This window comes from Capronia coronata (assembly GCF_000585585.1).
Source record: "Capronia coronata CBS 617.96 chromosome Unknown acBCG-supercont1.7, whole genome shotgun sequence".
Classification (NCBI taxonomy): Eukaryota; Fungi; Ascomycota; class Eurotiomycetes; order Chaetothyriales; family Herpotrichiellaceae; genus Capronia; species Capronia coronata.
Genome location: NW_006912899.1, coordinates 527,113 through 541,623, shown reverse-complemented (window position 1 = coordinate 541,623; position 14,511 = coordinate 527,113). Strand labels below are relative to the sequence as shown.

Sequence of the window (14,511 nt, the reverse complement as noted above, 5' to 3'; positions counted from 1 at the left end):
GTTTGCGAGATTGTTGCCATTAGATGACCGGGCGGGCTCTAGGAAGGAGACGCAGGAGAAAGGAGAACAAACTCGAGCCCCGTTTGACATTGATACCGCGTCGTGTAATAGCAAGAAAACGAGAGGAAAAGACGACGACCAGCCCGGCTGCCGGACGCAGGCTCAAGATATAGGCCCAGTTAAAGCGGCGAGGGATCCACACGGCTGCCCTGCCCGACACACCGCGTTCCCTAATGGAGCTGACATAGAAACCACAATCCATAATCTTATTCAACATGGTAGACAGACCCTCAGACATTAGAACTATTTTGAAGCCAGATTTTGTCCAGGACATAGAGGGGCGCTAAGTAGCGCTAGGTAGGGGCTAATTAAGTAATCAGGCCCCGCTTTGTCCAGGACAAAACCTCTAGCGAACTCGAGAATTTCTAGGACATTTTTCGAGTTTTGTCCGGGATATTGTGGAGTAGGCCTTCTTAGCTAATAAGATACTATTATTTTACATCACGTGCTGAGCCGTAATATCCATGTTTTTTAGACCCGGGAACTAGTTTTTTAGCGTCGTATAGCGTTGTAAACGACTCCGTAATGTCCAGGACAAAATACTCTCAAAACAGTTCTATTAGTTCCGCCGGCTCGCATCCATCCGCTCCCCACAAAGCCCTCCCTCCAGTCCAAATGAGCGTCGCCGAGGAGAAGCCAACCCACCATAATGGCGTGAACAAGCTTCGAGGATAGACAAGGATGCCGATGAGGAAGAGGAGGGTTTGGACGCCCTTGTAGGTACGTTAGGTATATTTTATGTCAAGGGGATCCCTTACTAGTACGTATTGGGTTTATGCAAGTCGCCCACCAGTGCCGCCCCCCCCGCCCCCCCCACCACGACCACCTGCAGCATCCGGATATGGCGAACCGTAGCGAACACAGGCTCATACAGGCTTCTCTCATCGGTTTAGCCTTGTCTGTGGAGAAAGATATCTCGATACACGAAACCATGTACTCCTTCCTAGAGTCTCGACGGAGATGGGGAGCTGGATCTCGTCCACCGGCCTGATGTCTTTGACGTAAAGAGAGATGAACAAAAAGAAAGACGAATAAAAAGAAAGATATAAAGGATGCGTCCTCTGGCTGGAGATGGAAGGTCAAAAATACTGTTACTGTGACCTCTCTCACAGGAACCTGTCACCTCTTGAGTCCTTTCATCTCTGTCCAACCAAGCTACCATGTCTCTCTCCGGGAAGACGACGCTCATCACGGGCGGCGGCAAGAACTTGGGCGCCCTGATTGCGACGCTCTTCGCCGCCGAGGGATCCCACCTCGCGCTGCACTACAACTCGGCCTCATCCCGGCAATCCGCCGAGACGCTGGCGGCCGGGCTGGCCTCCAAGCACGGCGACATCAAAGTGAAGCTCTACCAGGGCGACCTGACCAGCGCGGGCGGCGTGGGGAAATTGTTCGACGCCGTCGCCGCCGACTTTGCTTCTCTCGACATCGTCATCAACACGGTCGGCATGGTGTTGAAGAAACCCCTGACGGAAATCTCCGAACAAGAATACGACACCATGTTCGCCGTCAACTCCAAGTCGGCCTTCTTCATCTCCCAGGAGGCGGCCAGACGCGTGCGCAACGGCGGCAAGATCATCAACACTGTCACCAGCCTGTTGGCCGCCTACGCGCCCGGCTACACGGCGTACCAGGGCAGCAAGAGTCCCGTCGAGTGGTTCACAAAGAGCCTCAGCAAGGAGTTGATGTCCAAGGGCATCAGCGTCAATGCCGTCGCCCCGGGTCCCATGGTATGTGTCTCTGTTCTCTTTTGCTTCTACTTAGCCCCTTTTCTTTCCAACTCTTCTGATACTCCTGCGCCGCTGGATTGAAGCTGACCCGTGAGAATGATGGATAGGATACTCGTAAGCATCTCAACCCCCCTAAACCCCTGAGAGGAAATCCTCTTGTTCCTCTCTCTCTCTCTCTCTCTCTCTCTCTCTCTCACTTTCACTCCTTCTTCACGACATCCAAGCCCATCTCAAAGCACAAAAACTAACTCGCAGGGGAATAGCCTTTTTCTACGGCCAAGAGTCCCCCGAGGCCGTGGAATTCCACAAGTCCAACGCCATCGGCGGCCGCCTCACCAAGATCGACGACGTCGCGCCCCTCTACAAGTTCCTGTGCACCGAAGGCGCGTGGATCAACGGTAAACGTGTTCCCCAGTTTTCAGCCTCCCCCCTCTGCCCCAAAAGGAGTTGGGACGAAGGGAGACACAGACAAACACATGGGATTTTCCAGGGGGGAATATGGCATTCTTTGGTTTTGGTTTTTTCTTTGGTTCGACAAAAGGCGCTGACTTTTCCTCCTCCACGAATTCTAGGCCAAACCCTCTTCGTGAATGGCGGGTATACAAGTCGATGAACATTGCACAGCCTCCCCTCTAGTATCGACAGCAAGAATATAATACGTGGGAGAGCGAGTTTAGATGAATATCTTCTTTTTACGAGATTGTACGAACCTTTTCGATGCTGCATTTTGGACAAAGTGCAATGCTCCTTGAAACCTGGTTACGGATATTTTCGGACCTATGTGAACGTCTACGAACAGTTCCGACCTTTTTCGACATTGCAATCTCCTCAAAGTGCAATGCCGTCTCCCGGTTGGGTCATTCACGACTCCCCTGTACTAGGATCTTGATATATTCCTTCTTTATTTCCATCAAGCCCTTGAATGCCTTGCCGACCGCCTCTTCCATCGGCACCGCGAGGGAAGGCCCCCACATACAGAGTAATTAGCCCACGCCGCTTTTGGATACCACTCCGCCAGTATAGTGGCGTACTAAGTACCTAGGTAGAGTTAGTGCTTTTGACTGCTCACAATAAGAACATGGATTGCTGCAACCGCCCGCAACATTAGCCAGTGCTACGTGTGCACGGTTGGACTGTTCTGGTTGCCTGGGGTCTGCGGTGGTCACCAGCAGACGGCACCGCTGATGGCAATGGCACCGGCAGTTGCAATGAAAGGGATAATTACAAGGGAAACACTCTGGACAACGACGGCGGCAAGGCAAAGGATGACGGCGAGACCAAGGGCAGGTAGTGAAAAGAAGCAGAGCTGTAAATATGTAGAGAAGGTGAAATCGTATAGTATGGTATGGTATTTGATCTCGTAGTCAACAGTTATCGTAACTATATGCAGTTGTTGACCGAAAAATATGTGAAGGAAAGAGTCATTTTCAGCATCCCCGGAGCGCCGTCTTCAAGTCGTCACACAACAGAGAAAAGATCACAATAGTTTTGCTCGTCATATAGAAGAGAATATCGAGGCAAGAAATCAACATGAGCAATCGCTATTCTTTCGTAACGCCGTCAAACATTGAGACCTGCCAGTGACCCCCAACCCCCAACAGGAAATTATCAAATTTGTGGTGGCCATCCAGTGTTGGTGAGTGGCTCTGTGCCGGCATCACTCTATTCCCACTTGATGAACGTCTTATCCTCCAACCATTTGGCGAACCAGACGACCCAGCTGTCAATGCGGGTGAAGTAGTCGGCGGCCCAGAGGACGACGATGGCGGTGAACAGCATCCCTGGGAGACCGGACCAATAGCCGTCGCCGAAGTGTCTATAGCACCAAGGTTGCACAATGGGCATGTACAGAACCCAAAGGATGGTGTTGTGCATGGCGTAGATGCCGAAGGACAGGTCGCCCAGGTACTGCGAGAAGCTGAGTTCGAAAGGGATTTGGAGCATTCGACAATTGTCTAGACAGAAGACGAGGAGAGTGGACCCGATGCTCAGCCAGAAGTGCTCGCCCAGTTCGATCGGGTACCAGTATGGCACGGCGTGGCTGAGAGTCGGCCAGGCCCAGGCATACTCCCAGTGGCCATCAGGCGGTTGGCCTAGAATGAAGCAGGCAACGATGGTCAACAGCACCCAGCCAATCTTGGCAGGGATGGATTGTCTGCGAGGCTTGGGCTCGAGGCCGTCGCCCTCCTGTTGTTGTTGGGGGAGCTTGATGCGTTGAAGGCGTTCCGGGTGGCGGTCGAAAGAGACGTCGGCGATCAGCATGCCGAAGATAAACAGGGCACCGTAGACGATTCCCCACCAGTAGCAGAGTCCGATGACCACCATGGCAAAGGTACGGCGGCCCCGCATACTCAGGAACGCCGCGGCCGCGCAGAACCAGAAGAGAAGCATCGATCCTCGGAACTCGACGGGGATGGTCCACATCTGATCGAGGTAGTGCGTGCGGAAGACACCCGGGTACCACCATCCCTTGATGTCGCCCAGAGGGTTGCTTGACCCGATGAAATCCCACATCCAATCATGGAGTTGGAGCCAGATGGTAGGCTTTCGGTGTCCGGGTAGGCACCATCCAAGGTATGTCATGTAGGCTGTGACGAATGAAGCGACACCACAAGACGCGTACAGGCGAAACCATCTTCGAAATGTCGACGAAGCAAGTGCCCGGAGCATGGCTGGTTGTTGATTGCGCATCATCTTGAGTAGTCGGTAACTGAGAACGTAGCCGGAAATGACGAAGAAAATGTCCACCATGGCACGACCGTTGAGAACCATTCGGATGACCGGCTGTTCAAGCAGCCATGTCTTGTTGGCGAAACAATGATATCGGAAGACGGACAGCGCGGCCCAGCCTCGCAGGGCGTCAAGATATGCAGTGGGATGTAGTTCTTTTTTAATCTTCAAGCCGCCGGGCTGCAAGAATCTTGGAAGCGCGGCGATGATATAGGACAGGAACAGCCAGAAAAAGGTTTTGGCGTCTGGAATATCCTCCCACTTCGGCCGTGACCTGTAGAACGCCGATGACATGTCCCATCTGGACGCCGTCTTCCACCTGGGTAATCGTTGGTACCATCTCGGTAAATCCTCGTCTGGTCTCTTTTCGAGGTCGATATCTGCGTATGGGATGTGCTCGGGGTCGTGTTCCACTGGGGAGCTAGGTCCGCCTTCGCTGACCAGCGGTATATATGATGCCATCTTGGACTCGTCCATTGAGCTATCAAGGGACGCGTTGGATGGAATCGGAGTAGATTGGAAAGACTTTGATTCTAACACGAAGAAGTGCTATGCAGTTGGCAATTCATCGATGGGGAGATGTCGCTTTTTGGAGTCTCAATAGGAGCTTGGGAATAGCACTCGGGCCATCTCTTTACCCCCCTATCGTGAAGATATGATTTCAAGTTGACAGCTCCGTCCAGCGCGGTGACTGCATGGTTGACACTGGACAGTGCACAACAGAAAGGGCTTGGGCCTCTACCGCCAGCCCCTGTGGACCGAGAACTCCGCCCATCATTGTCTGTGCGATGCCAGATAGCGGAATGTAGTCCTCCTGCTCCGCAAGCACCAACCCACCTTTGCGGGCGACTGGAGTCACTTCATCTCTGTGCTGCGTAGCAGAGGGGGGTTGATCGTAGAATCTTGATGGTCGTCGTTTGGATAATGTATGCTTTTGAGGCGGACGGAAGATATGAGATACCTGTTAACGTCGCTACGCAGCAAGATGCAAGCTGCAAGACAATAATCAACAGGGGACCTCAACAACGATGGTGTGGGATGCGCGGCTGGCTGTTTGATCTTAGTGGTCTGAGTTCAGGGGCGACAAGGCTGTCAGCAGAGAGACCATTACTGTGCTAGCCCGTTTAGGGCGACTCAACACCCTGATGAGGCTGTCTGTGCTTGTCAGTGCTCTCTCCAAAATGGATGAAACAACCAATGGTGGTCACTAGTCTATGGCTCTCGGTACCCATAGTCTGTCCTTGTTGGTGCTCTGTAATCGAACTCTCGCGCGAGTCTCAAACCTAGTGACGGTTGACAGCTGTCATCGAATTCCATTCCAGTACAGGCATTATTCTTGGCAACTGCCAGCCCCTTAGACCTGGCACAAAAGTCCGTTTCTGCTGTGCAGGACAATCTTATTGCAGTTCAACGGGAACTTTGATATCCAGCTAGAGCGTTTAGTGGACACTTCCCCGTGGCAAAAACGAGATTTGACGGAGATATCGCCACAGTGTAGGTCGATTTTTTTGCAAACAGCCACAGCGACCAGCTTTGCCATCTGCGAGAGCACGCGTTTAGGAGCTCGTGGATCGTGCCGGCACATCCACACAGGCGTCCGAGACCGCGGTCCAATGCTTGGGGGGGTTAATGGGCGAATTCTCCATTGGATAGAGGACGCCTATTATTGACAGTTGTCTTCTCTGGTGGCAAAGGAGTGTAGATCCAGGAGCTGACCCGTGCCGGCACTGCTTCCACAATCTAGGGGTTGAACAACAGAAATCCTGTGTGGCATGGTCAAGTACTCTTATCACGCGTCGAGAGCGATATCGATAGCACGGTCGACATTAGATGCCGACAGCCGATTGCTGTTGGCCTTCGCCGAGCTTGTATATCGGGAGATGTAATCCCTTCAGACCACACGGCACGATACTCCTCGCTGCGCCTTTCTTTCAGGCATTCAAGGCACAATTTATATCGAGCGTTTCATCGGCATGTTGCATTGCTGTTGCTGACATCATCGGCTGGACAATGTAATAACCAGGTGAGGTTGTCGGAAGTCGCGTGTTAGAACTACTCCAAAGCCACACGGGCAGTGGAGCAGCTCGATCGAGGGGCAGACCAAGCAAAGCCGTTGCTGACGAGCGGGGTTCACAATGCGACACGAGCGATATGCTGAGGCTTCTGCTTCTACACGGTCTTCACCATCTCTCGCCACCATCCGTCCGTGTCAGAAATCCAAGGGAGTAGCTTCCGAGCAGTTGCCGCAAGGTCTGTGCGATGGCAATGAGGCCTGAGCCTGCAATTCTGTAAGTGTAAGTATATACAACCTGTTGTCTGGACGCGCCAGGGGAGGTCTGTAGAGTTCAGGGACCTAAAGGCTCTTCTGTGTCATTGGATGACTGCGCCAGGGACAGTCGCGGTCTCCATCCGGTCAGTGTCAAGAGGTGAGCCTCACGGTTTCGTCAGAGGAATACTACGTGCTGTGGAATGCCTCAGCCTCATGTGCGGCCAGGCCTCGCCAGGTTGAAAGTGAGGGCCGTGCCTTAGGCCGTCGAACTGATCCGCAGGGAGAGGGTGGGATGATTCGTCAACTTATATATGCTTATTCATGCACTGCATGGTCATTTTCCCCCGATCTTGACCACCTCGTCCCCTATATTATTGTGAGTCCTGTTCCTGGAGGTGCCCTTTCGTTTGTCGTAGTTGGTATACTCGTGCAGAGACGTGGCGGCAAGACTTCGCATGGCAGGCGTGACCGCAAGTGAATGCCATGTCTAGAGCTCGGTGATCTGGTCCGGTGTGCAGCGAATCGTACGATGTCCCCGTGTGAAGGATGCTCTGTCGATTCGTTAGGCTTCAAAGAGCAAGGACATCGCAGGAATCAGAGAGGCTCCAGGGGAGGATGGAATGCGATGCTTCATCTGAAGTTCGCGTGTTCAATTCCAGCTGCAAGTCACGGTCACGGCGCTGCCATACTAGGGGGAGAGTAGAAAGAAAGACCTACCTGTACCTGTGTGTCTTATGTAGGTAGGTACTTCCGACTCTGTACTGTGATGTCCGCTAATACCACACTAGTCCCCAATATAGTTACAATCGCGAGTCTCGTCTACTAGTACATCTTGGCATCGGTGAAGAGTTCTTCCGCACTCCGATATGCCTTGTAGTTTATGTCGACAACCTGAACCCTGAACCGTCTCTCAGTTCAGCTGCTGGTGTTGCCCATTTGCAAACATGCAATTATACATGCAATTATTGGTGGATGAAAGGCTCAACCGCCAGACCTCATGCTTACCCTCTTATGCGCGAAAGATCAAAATGAATGGTGTGGGCAGGTATGGCTTCAACCGGGGAGAATCACGGCGAGCCTTGTCCGGTCAACACCAAACGCTTCAGGTGTCCTTTGACACAATCAATGCGTTTCCGTCGAGCAGATACAGATCATCACACTCATCATATCTACCAAGCGCCTGCGGTTTCGTTGCATACAGTACAGTTGACCTGATATATCCCCAGGGGGGACCGGGGAACGGGACAAAGACTGTCATTTCCTCCCATGCGAGGCTCGTATTCGGAAAGACTTTTGACTGGTGGAATACGACGACTGCTCGTATCTACCGTCCCAAGGCCCCCTTCAATTTCACGTATCCGCATTATCACACCATTAGATCGCAGGTCGGATCCCATCCAGCCGAATTAGAGCCTTGGGCCGACTCATGCTCGCTATAGCTCTGCGTGCATATGCGCCCGACTTGACAGGCAGCAGCTTTAAACCGTCATGGCAAAGGATGGGAAGAGTCTAGGTATGGAAGTTCCCTGGGCACCAACCAGCATATAACGATGATGCTTGCAGGGCCTGGTGGAGATCAGTCTTGATCAACGAGCCTGGGACACAGGGGTTTTCTTTTAGAGGTCTACTTCAATACTAATATTCCGTTCAACCTGACTTCCAGCCTTTTCTTTCTTTCTGTTTCTTGAGACAAGTATTCTTCTCGTTGATATCTTGGTGTGCGGTGCTACTCCGTCTCTCAGGGCCTACACTCAACCATGTCCGCCTCCAGCAGCAGCACCCCCTACCTCCCAATCCGGCTCTGCACCGAAGTAACGCCGCAATGCCCTGTCGAACACTCTATCTACGGATACTACCCATCGATCGGCGCGAACGCGTTCTTCGTGGCCTTGTTCGCCATGTGTGCTGTTCTGCAACTGTACGCCGGCATCCGGTACAAGACATGGACCTATCTGGTCGCCATGTTTCTGGGCAGCGTCGACCAGGCATTGGGATATATTGGGCGGGTGATATTATACAACAACCCCTTCAACTCGATTGGCTTCCAGATCCAGATTTGCTGTCTGATCCTGGGCCCGGCATTCAACTCGGCCGCCATCTACCTCGTCCTGAAACATGTCACATTGTGTTTCGGCCCTGAATACTCACGCATCCCACCGAGATGGTACACGTACATCTTCATCACCGGTGACCTGGTGTCTCTTGTGATCCAGGCCATTGGAGGCGGGATCGCCGCGACGTCCTTGTCGAACAGGCCGCGTCAAGAGGTGGGCGACCATTTGATGATGGCCGGTATTGCTTTCCAAGTTGTGACACTTCTGTTCTTCGGCATTGCCGCCACCTGGTACATTGTACGCCGCCGAAGGGCTCCTGAGCCGTTGTCGTCCGAAGCGATCGGCTTTCTGCGCAGTTTGAAATTCAGATTCTTCGCTATGGGATTCGCCGCCGCATTCACTGCCATTTTCATCCGGTGTGTCTATCGTATTGTTGAGATGGCTGGTGGCTGGGGCAATGAGATTATGCAAAATGAGCCCTCTTTCATCGCCTTGGATGGATGGTACGCTACCTGATGTTCAACTCTTTGAGACACCTCTACCCCCTTTTCCGCATTCACGATTTCCACACTCCCCAGCCTCCTCTCCTCCTATGGCCTATCTTCTATTCCTCAACTTCCCTTCCCAACGGCAAGATATATATGACCATGTTAACAATCCTCTTTTCAACAGCATGGTAGCCTTCGCAACTCTAGTACAAACCATACTCCATCCAGGTTGGTGCTTCCCCCGACTTTCAAGCGCCTACACTCCCCCACCGAACCGATCGTCCGGAACCAAACCATCACCACCGCAAGAGACGGTCGAGCTGGATCTGGGCGAAGACAAAGGCATAATGCAACCCAGCCTGAAGCGGGACCTCGTCTAGCTCCCAGGATCACTTTAAATCCAAATTTCCATTGAACTAGTTGCATTGACAGGGCGACGCGGCTGGCGTTATTATCCTTGTCCCATGTCGTCGCATTGAGTCTTGTTCAGGAAGCGCCTCTCACATCGTTAACCCAAACCAAGTGAGGAGAGCTGCTTCAATGAGGACGTGTGGTCTATTCCACCTCATTTCTATCGTTGTCTACACACCGGGGTACCAATGATGACAATACCACCTGCTCATACTCATCTCCCTTGAGGCCGATCCATAACCATCAAAGTCGCCTAGAGACAGGACTGGGGAGTGGTCCATCTGAAATGGAAGGAATAGGATATGAAGGTGTTTGACCCAAATAGACGAGACGACCGCGTCCAACAACGTCCAATCAATCGCCTCCCTCCCTGTCTGGCACCATCATCAATACAAGCCTGAAGCCAGGGTCGTAGAGACAATAGATCAGGAAACAGATACTTCGAAAAAGGTGCCTCGGTTGACCTGGTGGCACTCTCATGAATAAGATATGGATGGGCATGGAATGGAACGGACATTGGGAAAAGATATCCTCGAAACAGAGGTGTACTAAGGATAAGGCGAACAATATAGGACATGACGGTGTGATAAAGTCAACATCAATATCAACATCAGTATATGAGTAATCAAATAATACTAGATACACCTCGGAATCATAGTCAAACAGAAAATAAACAGAACAAAACTCGATTGATCACAGAAGTCTCTCATCACTTATAGAATCATTACATACTAGTATCTCAAGTCTCTCTCTCTCTCTTTTGAAGGGTGCAGGAAGGCTCACACTCTACAGAAATGTCATCACAGATCAGTTGCTCTTACTCTTAATCTTACTCTACAGACATTCTCGGGGAATATGTCACAGTGTCTGGTACTAATGACTATCTTTTATTTTTGTCCCATTTCGACAACGACAGCGACAGCAACAACGCTGGCAAGTAAGCTAGGACTTACTGCCTACCCGAGTAGACTGTAGTTAGTGGTATCTCATGCGAAACACGAAAAGAAGCATCAGAATCAGGATCAAGATCAAGCTCTAGCTCAAGCTGAAACTCGGCAGTCTGTGATGGCAGTAGCATCATAATTGATAGCTAACTTAGCTAACTACCTGCTGTCATGGACCTCATGCTGCTTGTTTTCCCTGGAAACGTTTCTGCTGAACTCATCGTATGAGTCCTTTCTGAGGAAAGACTGTGCAAACGCAGACGCAGTCTCAATCGCAATCGCATCTCCAGTCGCATGTTTGCCTGGTTAATCACTCATAACATCATCGCCAATCCGCAATCCGCAATCCAGGAGAAAGCATCCCTCTCTCTCCGTCCTTTTCGGTTCTCGCATCCCAACCAGTCAGTCCGTGTTCGGGTCCTAGTCCGACCAAGAACAAGACCAAAACCAAGACCAAGCAGAAGCAGATCGACAAGCGAGCAAGGAAGTTTGCAAGCACTGGCAAGCACAGTAAGGCATAGTCGTAAACCACCTCGAAGTTGAATGCGAAGCCAGAGAAGCGAGCCAAGAACGAGACTCACTTCTTGCCTTTGCCCTTCCTGCCCTTCTTCTTGTTCTTGCGAGCCTTCTGGTTGTTGGCTGAAGCTTCAGTTTGTCCAGCAGCTGTGGAAGACTCGCCGCCGGTTGGACCAGCAGCATTGTCATCTTCACCTGCAGCTGAGTCGTCCTTGTCCGCTTCGTCTTCGACCGTGGCGAGGTGTATGGCTCTGAATTCGGCTAACCATCTGGCATGTTCTTCCAGGTTGGCTTCGAATTTCTTGAGGCTGTTATCGAATTGAGCAAAGGTTTCTTTGGCGCGTTTGATGATGTCGGTTGCAGGGTTGCTCGGTTCGGCTTGACCTTTGGTTGCAGGTCCAGCTTCATCTTCACCCTCAGATCCATCGCCGTAGAGGTCGTTGGTCTCTCTCTCGACAGCTCTCTCTTTGCCTTTGCCCTTGTCATTTGATTTGCTGGCTTGGGCTTGAGCTTCAGCTTGAGCTTGACCTTTGGCTTGACCGTTAGCTTGAGCTTGACCTCCATCTTCAGCCTCGGATCCATCGCCATAGAGATCGTCAGTCTCTCTCTCGACAACCCTAGCCTTGCCCTTTCCATTGGCCTTGTTGGCCTTGCTGGCTTCGGCTTTCTTGTCGGCTCCAGCACCAACACCAACATTCTTGCTGGCCTTGTCCTTCTTGCCGGGTCCAGATCCAGCTCCAACATTCTTGTCAATGGTCTTGCCATTTCCCTTGCCCTTGTCAATCTTGTTGCTGCTCTCTCCACCACCAACACCGGTATCATCTTGTTTATCCTGCTTCTTTCTCAATCCCTCGATCTGCATTTGTTCCAATTCACCCGCCCAGCCCGGCATGGTTCCGATCTCGAATTGACCGTTCCAATGAGCAGGGCGACGCACGCTGTCCCATTCGAGATGGTGGACGGATGGACGACGACGACGGGTACGAGGACGAGTAGGAGCAGGTGCAGAAGTAGAAGCAGGAGTAGAAGCAGGAGTAGCAGCAGATGTAGAAGCCTGTGCAGCTCCAGAGGTCGCGTCCTTCTTCTTCGCATCAGACTCAGAAGTCGGCTTCTGGATGCCCTGATGTTCCCTCGCAGCCTGCAAGGTCTGGGAGTTTCGGATATCGGCCAGAGCACGTTCAAAAGCCTCGCGACGTGCATTGGCGCTCGGATAGTCGGTGTTTACGAGGGCTTGGAGGTGTTCGGCCAGGCGAGCCATGGCGGCTGAACCAGCAGGAGGGCCATTTCCGTTGTCGGGTGCGTCGATGAGGGCTAGACGAGATTCAAGATCAGTTTCCATTTTGTTTTCCTTGAACAGCGCAGCGCATGAAATTTCAACAGATAGCCCAGTTTGGTGAAGCTGAAAGTGAGATCAAAGTGAAAATTGTAGATCGAGGAGATACAAAGTACAGATCTGGGCAGCAAAGCAAAACAAACTGGAGAGGAGAAGAGAGCATCAGTAGAACTTACGGATCTCAGTCTGAGAATCAGCGGCCTTCTTGGTCTTGCTGGCCGGCTCTGCTTTCTTCGCAGGAGGAGGAGCAGCAGTGGCAGTCGTCGCCTTGGTCGTAGTCTTGGTCGACGCCGAAGTCGCAGCTGTGACTGGAACCGGAGCCAAAGGTCTCGTCGCAGCTGAAGCTGGACGCGGAGTCCCAGGTCTAGTCACCGGAATAGCTGGAGCCGGAGCCGAAGATCTCGTCAAAGCCGAACCCATGATTCCGTCGGTAGCAGGAACGTAAGGACGAGGAGGATTGTCGCGCAGAGCTCTTAACATGGAGTCCAATTCCTGACGAGTCAAAACCGCAGCACCGGAGATGACGAGATTGCCTCGGACGTCCATGCTTCCAGATCTGAAGCGGCAGAGAACGTCCCAGAGATGGCTGTGGGGGAGATCAGTCAAGTAGAAGGCTCGAGCAGTGGCAGAGATGTTGATGAGAGCGAGAGCAAAGATGGGCAAGTACGCCTCGTTTTCTCTGTGTGTGCTCAAATCTCTCGACGCAGCTGGGTCGTCCTGGTCAACGCGCTCGAGGAGAAGGTCGACAATGAGACTGACGGTATCGTATTCGTCAATCTGGTCAGGTGCGGTGATGACGATGTCGCGAGGCAGAAGGCCCGTCTGCTCACTGCCATTGGTGAACAAGCCAATCAGGGCGCCCTCTTGGATCTTGTCCGCGACAAGGCTGATGATGCCCGTGTCGACAGTCCAGACGGTGGTTCCGTGGACCATGTTGACGTGCGCATAGGCACCGATGAACATGGAGATCAACTCCTCACGAAAGTAGGCCTTGTTGGCCAGGTAGTCGCCACGGAGCGCCTCTCCAAGGTTCAAAAGCTAAAAGAAGAGATGATGCGTCAGTTTTGAGATCGGTAGACTTGCAACAAATGAAAACGGGTATGGCGCCTTACGCATTCATAGGCCTCAATGTCGCCCTCTAGGGTGCCCGTGGCGAGCAAGGTGTAGACAGGGTGATTTTGCTCATTTTGAGCGCCGGAAGGAGGGACAGGAGCGGACGAGGAGGACGCAGCAGCGCCAGAGGCAACAGGAGCGGCAACAGGAGGAGACAAGGCAAAGAACTCATTCGTCGCTCGCGCAGCACGCGCACTCTTCTTGGAGTTGTTTCGACCCATGGTCGAATGTTTGTGGTGATTGTAGAGGAAGAAAGGAAGAAAGAGAGAAAGAGAGAGGTAGATGAGCGCGAGAAGGAAGAAGAAAGGAACATCTCTGCGCGGCGCAGTTTAAGAAGCACAACATCAGTCTTCACTGAGAGAACAGTGAATATCAATCGCTTGGCGGACATGACGTGGAGGTCAGCCTTGCTCATAGGGAGGTCGCCATGATATCCAGACAGTGAAGAGTTTGACCGACAAGAGTGTGCCGTGGAAAGTCTCCAGCATCTTGATAAAAACGAGGCGACCGCTGTATATAGCAAAGTGTCAGCAATCTGGCCGCTGGGAGGACACTGTATCTGATAGTCATCATAGATATATGGCGGGAGCCACAATGGCATTCCATTGTCAACAGGTTGAGGATAAGGAGTTCGCCATGGCATTGGAAGTGAAAATGTGTCATCATTCTGATCCATCCCATAACAAAGTGGTATCTGAGAAAGCAATCCCCATCCAATTCGGGTCCGTTTGCCGTCATTGTGGTCGCAAACAAAATATCTATCCACAGTCAATGAATCGCTCAACGCCCACGGGAAACATATGGTAGATTGCAGTGGCAGGTTAAGGTAAATGGGCCCAACCGAACAGGCCGTCGTTATCGTC

General features: G+C 52.1%; 4 protein-coding genes across 4 annotated transcripts; 2 read left to right on the top strand and 2 right to left on the bottom strand.

The window, feature by feature from the left end:
• Nucleotides 1-1,220: 1,220 nt before the first annotated feature.
• Nucleotides 1,221-2,192, top strand: A1O1_07757 (alcohol dehydrogenase; the record flags this gene model as incomplete). The annotated part of the gene is made up of 2 exons (XM_007728623.1): nt 1,221-1,790; nt 2,046-2,192. 2 exons carry the CDS (start codon nt 1,221-1,223, stop codon nt 2,190-2,192), a joined length of 717 nt encoding a protein of 238 aa, XP_007726813.1.
• Nucleotides 2,193-3,452: 1,260 nt separating this feature from the next.
• A1O1_07756 (uncharacterized protein) lies at nt 3,453-4,982 on the bottom strand (the record flags this gene model as incomplete). Its single annotated transcript, XM_007728622.1, has 1 exon — nt 3,453-4,982. One exon carries the CDS (start codon nt 4,980-4,982, stop codon nt 3,453-3,455), a length of 1,530 nt encoding a protein of 509 aa, XP_007726812.1.
• A 3,564-nt stretch (nt 4,983-8,546) lies between these two features.
• On the top strand, nt 8,547-9,359 carry A1O1_07755 (uncharacterized protein; the record flags this gene model as incomplete). Its single annotated transcript, XM_007728621.1, has 1 exon — nt 8,547-9,359. One exon carries the CDS (start codon nt 8,547-8,549, stop codon nt 9,357-9,359), a length of 813 nt encoding a protein of 270 aa, XP_007726811.1.
• Nucleotides 9,360-11,263: 1,904 nt separating this feature from the next.
• Nucleotides 11,264-13,869, bottom strand: A1O1_07754 (uncharacterized protein; the record flags this gene model as incomplete). The annotated part of the gene is made up of 3 exons (XM_007728620.1): nt 11,264-12,513; nt 12,712-13,573; nt 13,648-13,869. 3 exons carry the CDS (start codon nt 13,867-13,869, stop codon nt 11,264-11,266), a joined length of 2,334 nt encoding a protein of 777 aa, XP_007726810.1.
• Nucleotides 13,870-14,511: the final 642 nt, after the last annotated feature.